At 40.3% G+C, this 14487-nt stretch overlaps 1 protein-coding gene across 2 annotated transcripts in view; it reads left to right on the forward strand.

Moving 5' to 3' along the window:
* CSMD2 (CUB and Sushi multiple domains 2) overlaps positions 1–14487 on the forward strand; it is an 801202-nt gene that overhangs the window by 483000 nt on the left and 303715 nt on the right. For both annotated transcript variants that reach the window (XM_075264669.1, XM_075264670.1), the window contains exons 6-7: positions 1706–1818; positions 11155–11232. In XM_075264669.1, coding sequence (XP_075120770.1) covers positions 1706–1818; positions 11155–11232 — 191 coding nt within the window. The remainder of the gene's footprint in view (positions 1–1705; positions 1819–11154; positions 11233–14487) is intronic.

The following is a 14487-nucleotide window of genomic DNA, read 5'->3' on the forward strand; positions in this document are numbered from 1 at the left end:
TCCAACTGTGCTAGAATCAGTGGAGTGGAGCACCTATTAATCTATGTAACTATCTGAGCTTGTTGGAGGTGGTGAATGGTCCTCTTTAAAGAGGATGTCTAATTAACATTTATATACAGAGTACCCTATAAGGAAGTCCTAAGTTAACAGAGGGCCTCTCTGTTCAGGTTCCTCATCACTTGTGGAGAACAATTACAATGAGAGTCTTTTACACAGGAGGAGGCCAGTCTGTTGATAATGGTGAAATAGGTAATCAATATCAGATCAGGAGTTTAACACCTGGCACAACCCAATTTCAGTTATTTTCAGCGCCACAGGCACCAAAACTGTATAGTGGGCGGATATGGAAGCAGTGTGTATAGTGGGCTACATCAGCTCAGCTCCTAATCACTTATAGTTTTAACAATTTTATGTTAATTGTATGGTAATCAGACAATGCAGAACTTAGAATCAGGGCAGAAACATAGTTAGAAAAGTTTTTACAAGTATCCAATTGACAATGTGCATTACAATATATATCTGGAAGAACAAATAGCCAAAATACACCCAAACCGGGTCCTCATTAACATATTGAAAAATTGATTGAATTGCATTTGCGACAAACAGATAATTTCTCATATGTAGAATGTGTGCAGTTCATAGAGCCACAGGAGATGTACTAGGTGATCATTTAAATGTAGTTACATCTGTATATATGGATAGAACATACGGTACACCAAAAATATCTGCGTTAGTCCTAAAACAATGCTCTTTTAGGGAGTCTACTACCTGCCCCAAGCATATTCAATTGCTACCACCTTATTACAGAGCACTTTACAGTGATAACAAACACATTCCCTTTTTTATATATGACACTTTGGTAGAGTTGGAGAAAAATACATATCTAAATGAGGCATTTGGTACACTGGAGGCAGCCCTTTATGTCTCTGTAGCACTTCTCTTTTAGGATGGGTGATGGAGAGGATCACCTCCCACTGCATGGGGTGGTGTAGGTGATGGTAGGGATATGCATGGGAAGAGTAGTGCTGCTTTCAGAGCTTAAACCCCACCACCAGTGCACCAACTGCCTCATTTGCCTAAAACTTCAAAGTAGTTCTCCAAATCTACAAAAGTGACACACATATCAAAGTTATATTGTATATCACTGTAATGTGCTCTGTAATGCAGTGATGACTATGTGAATAGTCAGTTGAATATGCTTGGGAAGATTTTTGTCTCATCTTTCCTCTACAGAAAAATCATGTATGTTTGGCACACTTTAGCCATTTCCAAAAATGAATATTAGTAGTTAACCTATGCCTAATAACAAACACATCATTTACAACTCTACTGGAATATGATGGGGTAGCTGTGTTATGCCTTGTATGTCAGAAAAGCAGCAGATCAATTGTTTGCACAAACTAGTGTTTCCCCTCCAGGTACAGGGCTCAGTGGAGGGTGTGTGTTATTTCAGAGGAGACATGCAACTTGTCAGTCAGTGGCAACCTCCACCGACTCTGAGATTATGAAGACTGGTGTCAATAATTCCAATCTTCATAAATGTGCCCCAATATGTCTATATATTAAAGTTCCTGCTATCAGTATTTGGATAAATATAAATTTAACCCCTAGCATGGTCTTGCACCTCGGCACTGTATGTTCATTTTGTCTTACATATGACAATAAGTGTAGTCTTAATCCCTTAAAATATATGTTTCTCTTTCAGGTTTACAGGATCAAATTTACCACCTCCAGTCATCAGCAGCAAGAATTGGCTACGAATTCACTTTACATCTGATGGCAATCATAGGCAGAAAGGTTTCAGTGCACAATACCAAGGTGAGTGCGAACAGGGGATGACTTCATACACAAGTGTCATTTTTATAACCAATACTCAAAAGAAGAACTTGATGTACTAATCTCACTCAACTCCAATGGTTGCAGAAGAGTTAAAAGAAATACGGAACTAACATCATCTAAGTAGTAGAACAAGAATAATCACTATAGCAATAATGGAAATGGTAAATTTCTTTAGACGTTGTGAATTTCTCATTGGTAGATAAAGCAAGAGACGTGTCTTGTCTTTTCTTCTTTCTTAGTTTGACATTTCCTGAGATGCCTGGCTCAACATGACTGCTTTGAAAAAGACACAATTTTATATCACTCTCTTGGGAGATGTTTATGCTATATGTTTCTATATGTAGCTGTCACTTGTGATGTGACTTTCCTGTTGAGGATTTTTCTATGTAGCGTTCTACAATAATGCATTGAATTCTTAAGAAAATTAGCAGAATGGTAATGGTGGACACATTTATAGTCAGCACTGAATGCTGTCTATTGTGCCACTATTTGTACATAATGACATAATAGACCAGTGCAAGTGGGATCCCTTTTCATTGCAGCTTCAAAGAGTAGTTCTAGCTATAGAGGACTCAAAGCAACCGTGGATGGCTACCATGTAATATTTCAATTATTATACCTTGCCATTAAATGATTACCAGGAGTAAGAGATGCTGAAACCAGAGGGGCTTCCTAATAACAAATGGTTTCGGTGGGACAACCCTTTTAGGCTTTTAGGCTGGTTTTGATTCTTGGGCATTTTTTAGTGAAATATTTTAAAACATTTATTTTTTTTATTTTTTTTTTTGGGGGGGGGTCAGGGGGGTCTACATTAAGATATTCCATGTTCAATAGGTTAATAGGTTTAATAAATTCCATATCAGCAGCATTTTTATTCCATTTTTAGCAATTTTCCTGGTGTTTTTGCTTCTATGGTGTTTTGTTCAAAGGGCAAAATGCTCTTCTTTATAGAAAAAGAGAATGCTCGAAGAAAAGCTTAAATTTTATTTTTTAATTTTATTTTTTAATTGGGCTAGGGGAGGTAAAAAAGAAGAAAACATACTCATATGGCCCCAGTGCTGCAGGGTCCTCGCAGCACAGTCCGGTCTTGCTGTTTGGAATTCCTCACCAGCTGTAATGTCCTGGGTCCCTTCTGCTGACGGCCTTAGCGGTCACGTGAAAGTTAAGGCCAATCAGCATCCTAAGGAAGGAACCCAGTGGTGTCATGGTAGTGATGCCCCATGTCCTTCACTGAGGCCTCAGCAGTCACTTACGTAAGAAAACAACATAGATGCAGGTCCAGACTACACTGGGTGGGATGCACCATAGCACCGGGGGCTGGTAAATATGTTTTGAGGTTTTTTTTCACCTCCCCTGGCCCAATTAAAAAATAAAATAAAAAAATCAAATTTAAACTTTTCTTCCACCTCCCCTGGCCTAATAAAAAAGTTGAATTTTAGCCTGGACAACATCTTTAAAGTTGCTCCATAGTATGAGGAAATGGCATATTTCCTGAACCCCTATAGGTATGAGGAACAAATGGAGATTCAGTGTAACATTACTTTACATGTATGCAGGATTTATAGAAAAATGGTAAACATGGTTCAGCTCCACTATTTCCATGTGCTATTTTTTAGTTCACATGAATAGTCTAGTGTATATACAGTAAACCTATTTTTACAGTATAAATGATTCATAAGAGGATGTATCTGTTTCCTTAGTCTATCAAATTCTGCAGATATATTCACAGAACCACAGATATGATATCCCAAACTGCAGAACTCACATGCTATGTATATTCTCATTTGACACTCTTTTATTACTATTTCACAATTCCTATCTTGGAATGTATTAAGGGTTTACAATCAGCAAAGTCTCAGTGAGTTAATCACCGGGCACACTTGGGTAGCCACAATACACAGTTAAGTAGTCACAATGCACAATTATGTAGCCACAAGGCACGGTGAAGATTTGTCTAGGTAAAGAAGAGGACAAACGAAGGGTATGTTCACACGGCGGAAACCTTTTCAACGTGGCTAGCTGCGACGGAATGCCGATGCAGTGCACCGGCCCCCCGTCGCAGCATCCTGCTCCTGATTATGCCCAAATTAATGGACCTAATGGGGAGTGAGTCTTACGCTGAGACAGCTGTGGAATCCGCGGGAATAAGGGGCATGTCACTTCTTTTTCCCGCTAGCAGAAAAAAATTGCTAGCGGGGAAAAAAGCAAGTGGCTCCCATTCAAATGAATAACATTTGTGGGGTCTCTACAGAATAATAGCCAGAGGCACAAAATTTAAAATGAATGGGAGCCTTTTTTGCAGGCGGATTCCGCCTCAAAATCCGCCTGCAAAAAACTCTGTGTGAACAGACCCTAAGAGTTCCATGAGTACAAGTAGCAATAAATCTAATGAGCAGTGCCACAGTTTCTCTCTATGTAGTATATGTTAGTTATTAGAAATGGGCAAACCAGCTTCGACCCCAATATTCAAAGTCACGGGCGCAAAATAACGCGGCGTATACGCTCCTAACTCCCATTGAAATGAATGGGAGCATTTTGAGCGCGTCATCTGCCGGCACTTGTATACGTGCCAGATCACGCTCAACGTTACATCGTGTGAACGCACCCGGGGTGCCCTGCTTTTTTGGATGGCTTCTGCAGGAGGTGTCTGTTTTATTTAAAGGGATTATTCACAATTAGAAAACATGGCTGCTTTCTTCTACCCAGGAAGCAGGGGCGTAACTACCATAGAGGCAGCGAAGGCGGCTGCCACAGGGCCCGGGCTATTAGGAGGCCCGGTGACAGCCGCTACCACTGCGTTTTTTTGTTTTTTTTAAATCAGGGCCATTACGGGCCCTATTCAGTTGCCGATCCTGGCTGGGCCGGGATTGGCAAGTGACACCGCGGGCCCCACAAATTCTATCATTATACTCGGGGGTCTTTGCAGGTCCCTGAGTATAATGATCGGCGGATCGGGAGAGGTAAGGGAACATAACAAACAGTGTTACTTACCTCTCCACAATCCTGCCAGGCCTCCTTTTTGACGTCTCTGACGTCACATGAACCCGGCCTGCGTCCCGGGTCATGTGACGTCTGACGTCATTTCATAAGGACGCCAGCGGAGAAGACAGCGTAGGAGCCAGGGACAGGTAAGAAACAGTAATTTTTTATGTTTTTATTCCCCTGGGTCTGCGACTATTATCTGAAAAGACCCCAGAGTACAATAATTGTTTATGGGTGTCCACTATGGGGTATAATACTGTGTGCAGGGGCCAGTAAGGGACATAATACTGTGTGCAGGGGCCACTAAGGGACATAATACTGTGTGCAGGGGACACTAATGGACATAATAGAGTGCGGAGGAGGGGGTCGTTCGAGGTCTTCGACATCGGTTGGGGGGGGCATGTCAAAAGTTCACCATGGGGCCCCGCCATTCCTAGTTACGCCACTGCCAGGAAGTGATATCATCATTTTAATGGGATTGAGTGGCAGCATGGCCATGTGACCAACAGCTGTGATGTCACTTCCTGAAAGGGAGAATGCAGCCATGTTTTATAATTCTGCATAATGCCTTTAAATAAAACATCAGGACCAGAGAATAATGGAGGTATAAAGCTGATTGCTGCTATTGAACAGAATGCTTATATACTGCAGCCTGTCAGCTCAGTAACAAGGAGGTCAAGTCAGGGAACAGCAGTGTGCCTAATGGGGGGAGGGGGGGGAGTGCACACTGCCTGCTCAGGCTGAACCATATAGAAAGTGGAGCAGAGCTGTATTAGGCTGGATAGTCCTAGCATAAAAGGAGAAAAAAATCTCAAAGAAAAGGAGACATGAAAAAGGCAGTGTATAACAAAATAAGGTAACAAAAGACCTATGGGTATATGAACTGAACCCCTTCTGGGTTTGTTAGAGAATATATGTGGACTTTTTCCAGCAAAAGTTAAAAATAAATCATCTATCACTTTCCTAATATATATAGTAATTGTACTAAACAAACTGTAGCAATAGGCCACCATTATACGGCTTAGTCACTTATTGGAGATATTATATATGCATAGCATCCCTGTTACTATGACTGCCAGACATAAGTATATAGTGGAGAAATGAAATATGATGTATCGCAACTGGAGTTGTCAGCGATTGCTGAAGAGCAGGTATAGAAAAAAATATAACCTACTGCTACTGTGGTTCCCTACTGGTCTTGCAGCAATGATGTCACATACAGTACATCCTTTATGTTACTGCTCAAACCAAACACTGGCTTCAGAAGGTGATCGCAGATGGCCTGGGTGAACTGAATAGCCCGTAGGAACTAGGAAGGAAGTTTTGTCAATGGCTATATACTGTGACTGTCATTCTCTAAATCCCAGAATGACATAGTTATGCAGAATACAGCTACCTTCCTTCTAACTGTAATGCTGGACAGCTGCAAGTTTTGGGTTTGTAAAATGGAAAAGCTAGGTTGTAAGTAGGGTTGAGCCGATCTTGACTTTTCAGGATCGATTTTAAAATCCGATTTCCGATCATTTTTCATTCGAACCCAATCTCGATCCCAATTCCGATCCCAATGCAAGTCAATGGGATTTTTTTTATTAATCGGAGATCGGATTTTAAAAGCAATCCTACCCCCTGGTGTCCACTTACCTCCAGAGATGGCTGGTCCTGTGCCCCGTGCCTTCATTCTTCGCCTCGCTGCTGCTCCACGCTGCTTTTCTTCCTTCGCTGCCCCCCTCCCTGCCAGGTTAGGAGAGTGTGGGCGGGTTAGGAGAGTGTGGGCGGGTACTGGGAGGGGAGACGACACGTCTCCCTACACTGTACCCGCCCATACTCTAAGCCACAAGCCCCACCTACCTAGCACTTTAAACACTAACCTGGGAGGTGGGGCTGCGAGGCAAGAAGAAGGAGGGCACTGGAGCAGCCATCTCTAGAGGTAAGTAGCTGCTAGAGATTTAGTTTAGCCTTCCATTCGAATGAATGGAGGCAGCCGGCGCGCAGGGGGTTAAGGCTGTGTGTCGGCTGCTTCCATTCATTCCTATGGAACTGTAGTGGAGCCTTCACAGTGAATATACATCGTATACTCAGTGTGAAGGCTAAGCAATGCATTGTGGGAAAAATCACCGATCTCGATCCCACATAAAAAGATCGTGTTCGGAATTCCGATCACTCAACCCTAGTTGTAAGCAAGCCATTGCTAGCAATGACTATGTTGCTGAATAGTTGGGTCATTCAGTAAAACCGGTGACACACTGAGTGAGGTCACAATCATGGTGGAATCGCTAACTTGTTGTGATGTCAAGTACCAGTGGATAAGATTTAATCAAACCCCCCACACATTGCAGAAAAAACCCATGGTGCAAGATGTCTTGTGCTTTGGATTTGGAACCCACAGCATGTCAATTATTGTTGCAGGTTTGCACATGGTTTCAGATCGACCACTATTTATGGAGCCTTAGGGTAAGTTCATATGGGGAATTTTAGTCTGCAACCACCTCAGGTTCTGGACCAAAAACTAGGTAGCCACGACTGAAAGTCGGTGCAATGCACCAGCATCCAGTCACACACTCCGCTCCAGATTAGGCCCAATGAATGGGCCTAGTCTGGAGGAGGGTGTGTCTTCAGGCCGAATCGCGAGGTGAATCGGCCTGAAGAATGAGCATCTCGCTTATTTTTCAGGAGCCAGATCAAGCCGGCTCCCGGAAAAAAAGACCCTTACTCAATCCCTAAATCCTTCATTCAGCTGCTACCAAGAGTTAGAGGGAACATTGTACCAGGGGTAGAGCCTTCACTAATCCTGAAATAATGGCATATCTTAGCACTGTTTCATCACTATAGAAGATGGAAATACCTCTTTAAGGCCGGGGCATCATGTGGTGTAAGCGACTCAAAAATCTTGGCGTTTTAGAGACAGAGCAAAATGGGTGGGATTCTAGTGAATCACATGCTAAACTTGTGATAAAAAACTGTGCTGCAGACCTGCCAATATTTCCAAAAATGGCGCAGTTTTGGAAATTGCAGCATGTCAATTATACAGAAACACCAGTGGTTTCACCATAGGTATAATTGAAATAGAAAGTCTGCAGAAAAAAACCTCTGCGAACTTTCTGTGGGAAGAACCGTGATGCATTGCCGCTGCAGTTTTTCCCGCCGCGTTTTTTTTTGCCTTAGCCTAAAACTACATTGTATCTGGAATCCAGCTATTTGTCACTCATCATGATGCAGATCTATATCCCAGTAATACATCACAGCAGGATCAAAATGGACTCATAGGAAATTCATTTAAAAACTGCAGATATTTTATGCAGATTCCTCAGTGTACTATTCCACTAGACTCATTGCAAATAATCCCATATTTATTAAAACCAAACCATTGTAAATGCTACAATGATAGACGGCATTTTACAGTAGTTAGTCAGAGGGGGCTATATACAGAAAAGCGTAGCAATACAACATGGGCTCTGCAGTGCTTATGGAACAGCACGCTTGTACATGATATTTCATCACATACGGCAGAAAATACTCCCAGCTACTGCTTTCATTTAACATTCCTAGCCTTAGTTGGGGCTGAGCATAATGCAATATCACTTATTTGTTTTGGTCTTATTTTATGTTTAATTAGATAAAATATTTGCCCCATAAATTATAAATGAAAGATTTCATTTGTGAGAATTAGTAGGGTCTTTTAGCTTCATCGTTCCTTTTTCCTTATTGCCGCTGGTAGAACAATCTGCACAGAAACATTTCTAATGTCCCCCGTGTGTCCTTTACTTCAGTAATGATTCAGATTTTAATATATTTTTCAGCCCTTGTTATGCTTTCAAGGTATTAAATCCTGCTGCAGGGAGTCTCGCGGCACTGAGCATTTGTGCAGCCCGCAGCAGTCTCATTAGAAAATCTTATTGGTTGATCAACAGGGTGGATTCTTTATAGGTTCATGTTTTGTACAAGGCCACTGTTAGGAAACTAACTGGTCGACTGGATGTTGGCACGAAGCACAATGAGTTTTGTCATAGGTTCCTCCACTAGCATAGAGACAGAGCACTACAAGGATACAGTTTTAACCACTTTGCCACTTCATGGCCTTGTTAAAGCATAATAGCAACGAATTTACAACTAAAGAAGTCATGGGGCTTTGTTGGCAAATGCTAAGAAAAACTGGACTGTGCTTTAAATAAGAAAATGTGCTGGTACAGTCACAAGGACTCGCCAGGTGCAAACACTCTTGCAGATGTAGTGTTGGAATAAAGCAGGATACCCTATTTTTACCATTATTCAGTGTTTAGATAATTATCTCTAATACATGTTATGTAATAGAACAAAGCTTCATTTTCCGCCTGACACAAACTATCATGTTTTGCATCTTCCCTGGAATTTCCATTGCTATTTGCTCAATGTCAGTGACATATCCTTACAACTAATGTGTGTATATTATTAAAGCTGAATTCTATTCCTCAATACGTGATTTTCAGAAGCTTTGTGCTTTTCCAAGTATTGGAGAGATTACGAGATAACCAAGAAATAAGAAGGATCAAAAGGCAATTTAAATGGTTGAAAAACATAAACCAATGTTTGTGCATAAATCTATATTCTAATACATTCTAATAACCTTGATAGAATGCAAACTGTGTGTTCATGCAGTTGTTTGTATCAGAATGGCAAGTATATTCTCTATTCTGACAATGTGAAAAGCCTAAAAGGACTGGTATTGTTGGAGGGCTGCGATGTCAAGCTTCTCTCCTGTAGAATGCATCATGCTTTTTTGTACAATCTCCTAGAAAATATAGCGTGCAACATCATAACATTGGGTCATCAATACAAATGGCGACATGTATGCATTGTAGAGTAACTTTTCTATTAGACACAATGTTTCCAATCAATAATATCTTAATCATCTGCTTTTAATAGTTCCTCATGGTGTCAATATGTCTAGGTCTGTACATCCTTGGACAAACAGGTGCATATTCCGGAAAGAAGAAAAAATTCTTATCATGTAAAAACATACAGTACAAAACCATAACCGTTCAATAAAAAACTTTGGAGACTCACCTTTTGTGGTTGTGCTATCCTAAGCATAAAGAGAGGATGCTGCACCCCAATTGTTCGACCTCTTATTCTGATGCCCAGTTATACTAGAGGTATCCGATGCAGAAGGTGTGGGTATCATCAGATACCCAAGAGTGGATGATATTGTTGAGGCACATAAGACCCATGATGACCTTTCTCTCTGTAAAGCAGGGGAAAGTCTGAGTGCAGCCTAAATAAAATCTCTATTTCTTTTACTGAGGCTCCAGCAGGAGTTGTACTATATTCATTTAGGCATGCATACGTACAGAGCACCACCAGAATGACATGCACAGATGTATACATTTTGAACACCAGAGGTGCTATTACAAACAGATAATAGCAATATTTCTGCAAGGACTTATTTTTTTATAACAATACTTTATAAAGGGACTCCAAAATGCACATTCGGTTTAGTTATTGCCATTTGTATTAATTACACAACCAGTTGTCAACCATCCAAAAACCATATCTAGGTGTAAAAAAAATGATTTATACTTAGAAAGAATAACTAGGGCATTTCTCATTACAAACTTGGTTGCATACCAAGAAGAATTTGGAGAGGGGCCTTTTAAGTATGTTGGAAGCTTTTTACTGTTTGAGAGACTGAAAAAAGATGGAAGTCATCCAAGTCAGTGAAGTACTTTCCTTACTATGCAGGTGCATCCACAATGAGAACGAACTATAAAACTAAAATCTAGCTAAAATTATTTCCTGCCTTTTTGGAGACTGCTGGGTTAAACAGTTGTCAAGGTCTGAGGAAACGGGATATATGGCAATCTCTTTCATCTTATTTTCTATGCATTTGTATGTAGCTTTACTATTTTAACGCCCTACATTGTACAATAGCTTGATGTCGCAGTTACAGAAATTAAGCATTTGCTCTTACTAAATATGGGCACCAAACATATATCTGTGAATCATGAGTGATGGTTGGTGACAGGCATTACACAAGTATTTGTATGCATACTGCATGGCCAGTCACAATAGACTAGCATCTGTCTACTTGTATGGAGGTGCTGACCAAGCTGTTGGATTTTGGCAGTGAAGAAGAAACATAATGATGCAAGGATTTAGTAAACATCAGCAGTAGGGTTTGCAGGGTCCTGGATCATCTTTCAGGGCTACGTAAGTTGTACTATATAAATAGAATTACTAGTTTCTTAAGTTTCTCTTAAATCTAGATACCCCATTTAGAGATGTATTGTGACAATGCAGTAATGTGAGAATATTCCATGTGACTGGTTAACCTTGGTTATCTTGTTAAAATCCCTTTAGTGAAAAAACAAATGGAGATGAAATCCAGAGGAGTCAAGCTTCTTCCCAACAAGGACAGCAACCAGAAGACATCAGTGTGTAAGTGTTTAATATCATTTCCTACGCCTTCATGCATTGCCATTACCAAACCATACCTCCTGCATACTCAGACGTGGATTGATGGCTCTCCTTTCACTGCACATAGACTCATAACTGTGGGAGGGGTATGCTTTAACATTGCCTTGTTTTCCCTTATATCAAGAAGAGATCACTGCATATTTTAAATCACAATTTATGAGTAGAATATAAGGGTCCTTATAAGAAAACATAAAAATATAGATGGTAAAATCATAGGATAAAAAGATAGAAAACAAATATAACAACTCTCATTGTCTTTTATAAGTTTGCAGAAATCATGTTCAATATGAGAGGTCCTAAGAAAGTAATAGCAGAAGGCGGCATTCATGTCTTCAGGTGTATCACAATTTACTATTGATCTTCTCATGTGCCTATAACACCAACACAGTCATTTTAGTAATAGATAAAAATGCAAATACTATTCATACTTCCACCACCTAAAGACAGCATATAAATAGGTACTTTGAGGAATTGTCAGTTGTGTACCTACAGATGGATGGCCTATCCCTTGGTTTCATATTTACTTAAGCTTTTCGCTCATTCGTCTGCACCTGCTCTCTTGGAGCTTCTAATTCTCTGTCCGGCGTAGCTCACCGGATATTGTTGGGCTGAGTAAAACCAGAAATATCCCTGTGTAAAGGACACAGTGCTTTGTTCACATGTCTTATCAAGGAAAGGTCAGCTACAAATCCCCTAGATTTTCTGTTTGCTCCAGCACTAGGTGAGTTGCTAGGTGAAGATGCATGAAAAGTTTCTAGTGGTTGAACGTCAGGTCTTTCTTATGAGGTAAGGCCTCCAACGTGGTGCTAGCAGCATGCAGTGCACACAGAACAAAGGCTATGCTTCGGTGTCAAATCTAATGTCAGAGAATATTCCAAACCTCATTGTTCACCTCCATACGTGTGTGCAGAAAATGCATATTTAACCCTAGGCGTTTGAGGTTTTGTAGGACCATCTCTGCTGTGAATGTCATAGTATTGCATTCTAGAAATTTGTAGGCATCTGCCAATCTCTGAAAGCCACAGGTTTTACAAAAAAGGAAACCTCCTAAAAGCGGTCATATCCGTTGTGTGAATTCTTCTGCTAGAAACCAATAATTGTCCAGTGCATTTCTATCCTCACAGACTGCACTTGTTTCTAATGAATGGTTTCGGAGTCGGCTTGTTAAGAGTTAACCCTTTGAGTGATGGATGGGAGAGCAGTGCCAAAGAGGCTCACCCCCGTGAATATGCGCCACTGTATCCTGGACCAGTTGCCGTGGCAACACGGCAGCACCTGACGGATGTTTCCAGCTTTTTCTTTTCCTTCTCCCTCCACTTTTTCAGAGACTCAGAGCTGTCCCTTTTTTTCTCTCAGATGCAGCTTTAGGAAGTTAGACCACAGCAATACATTTATCAGTTAGTACTATGTATTATCTGCTTTGGCGGTGTCACAAGGTGAGGCTTAGATCTCTTTGGTATCCTAGGTGACGTCGCTTTTCAAACCTAATTTGAAAAGCATATGGTATTGGAATGGCGAATATTATTAACCATCTACAAAGGTATCCGAGTTTGTAGAATTATAATTCCCAATACATTTCTTTTGTATGCTTTTTTTTTTTATTTATTTGTGGTAAAGTATTGGTTACATCTAACATGAGTCCTGGAAAAAAATTAGCCAAAATACACAGTACCCTATGAACCTTAACATACATTTTCATGTGTGCACTTCATAAATTGTAGGATAAATAAAGAATAAAGTGAAGTAAAGTAACCCATGAATAAACAATAATAGCATCATAATAAGTTAATTGATAAATGTAGCATGTATGACATACTGCTTTCTCCCGATTATCAGCTTTGTTTCTTTGCAAGGTATGTTGACATGTGTCATGTCATTCCTTTATTTCTTTCCATCAAAGGATTCATAGGTCACCATTTTACACATTTATATAGCTTTTATCATAAATACATTGGGCATCAAAACTAAGTGTTGTTCCAGTCCAATGAACATTTGCATTAACTGTAAGTAAAGAGTTAATAATTTATGGTTTGTGGCATGACGGCAAAATTGTCCTCACAATGTTTTTATTTCTACTTTACATGTCTAAAAAAGTCTATAAAATCATAAACTGTACAGTAGTACCATAGAGGGGGCTGCCACTATGCCAGCTTCTGGAGTCTCCATGTGTTGTGTACATTTCTAGTCCCCGCAAATATTCCAGATGAATAGTATAATCAATGTTTCTGTAACTAAACAGTCTAAAGGTAGGTTTGCACAGCAGCTTCTGTACAGGATTTTAAGGTGGTCTATCACCTAAAAATCCTCTCAATGAACTGTCCCTCCATTGGAATATGGAAGTTATGGACACTTCTCTTTTTCAGAACACTGAATGAAATGTCCTTCTCAATCTTGAGAATCACTGCTGAAACCCATGGCACATGACTTCATACTGATTAGTCCCAATATATGAGAAACCCACGCCAGAAACCCCAGGCTCATGCTTGGCTTTCAGATATGGAGTCCATGGGGTTTTTCTTGGAGCAGGTTTTTGAGATGGAAGACCACCTCAAAATCCTCTCCAAAAGCTGCTGTTTGCATATACCCATAATGTGGTCTTGTGCCGTGGATAAACCACACATAACTCATATTAATAAAAGTAAACTTACTCAAAGTAGTGATCTTACAAATACATAAGGCTCTGCTCACGCGTCTTCAGGTCCATTGATTCCACTAATTTTGCCAAAAGAAGAGAGTAGTATGTGATGCTATTTTTCCAATTAAAAAAACTCATAAACCAGACTGAAACCTGATGGATCCCTATATCAGTCAATGAGATCTGTCAGAATGCATTGGGATGCTTTCAAAAATGATTTATCAAAGCTATCAAGATTCAGTTAAAAATGGAAGCCATGATGGCAGTATATATAAATCAGGAGTACGAAAGTATGAATTTTAGGTTGTAGATAAATTTATTTCCTACAGATATGTCTAATAGCTATTACAGTTCCATCAAGGGAAAGATCAGTCAAGAGAAAGCTCTTGTTGTACCATTTGGCAGGTGTGTCTTTGAGCAAGGCTTTGACCCGTTGCAGTTCAGATTGTTTCCAGGAATATGAGCAATCACCTGGCAGAGGTTCAGAGGAGCACATAGGGACTTATTCTCCAGTATCAGAGGCCACCAGGGTCATAGGATAACAATACATTTGTTCTGGAGAGCAGTTTTGTCTTTTTCTA

This window comes from Leptodactylus fuscus, chromosome 2 (genome assembly GCF_031893055.1).
Source record: "Leptodactylus fuscus isolate aLepFus1 chromosome 2, aLepFus1.hap2, whole genome shotgun sequence".
Classification (NCBI taxonomy): Eukaryota; Metazoa; Chordata; class Amphibia; order Anura; family Leptodactylidae; genus Leptodactylus; species Leptodactylus fuscus.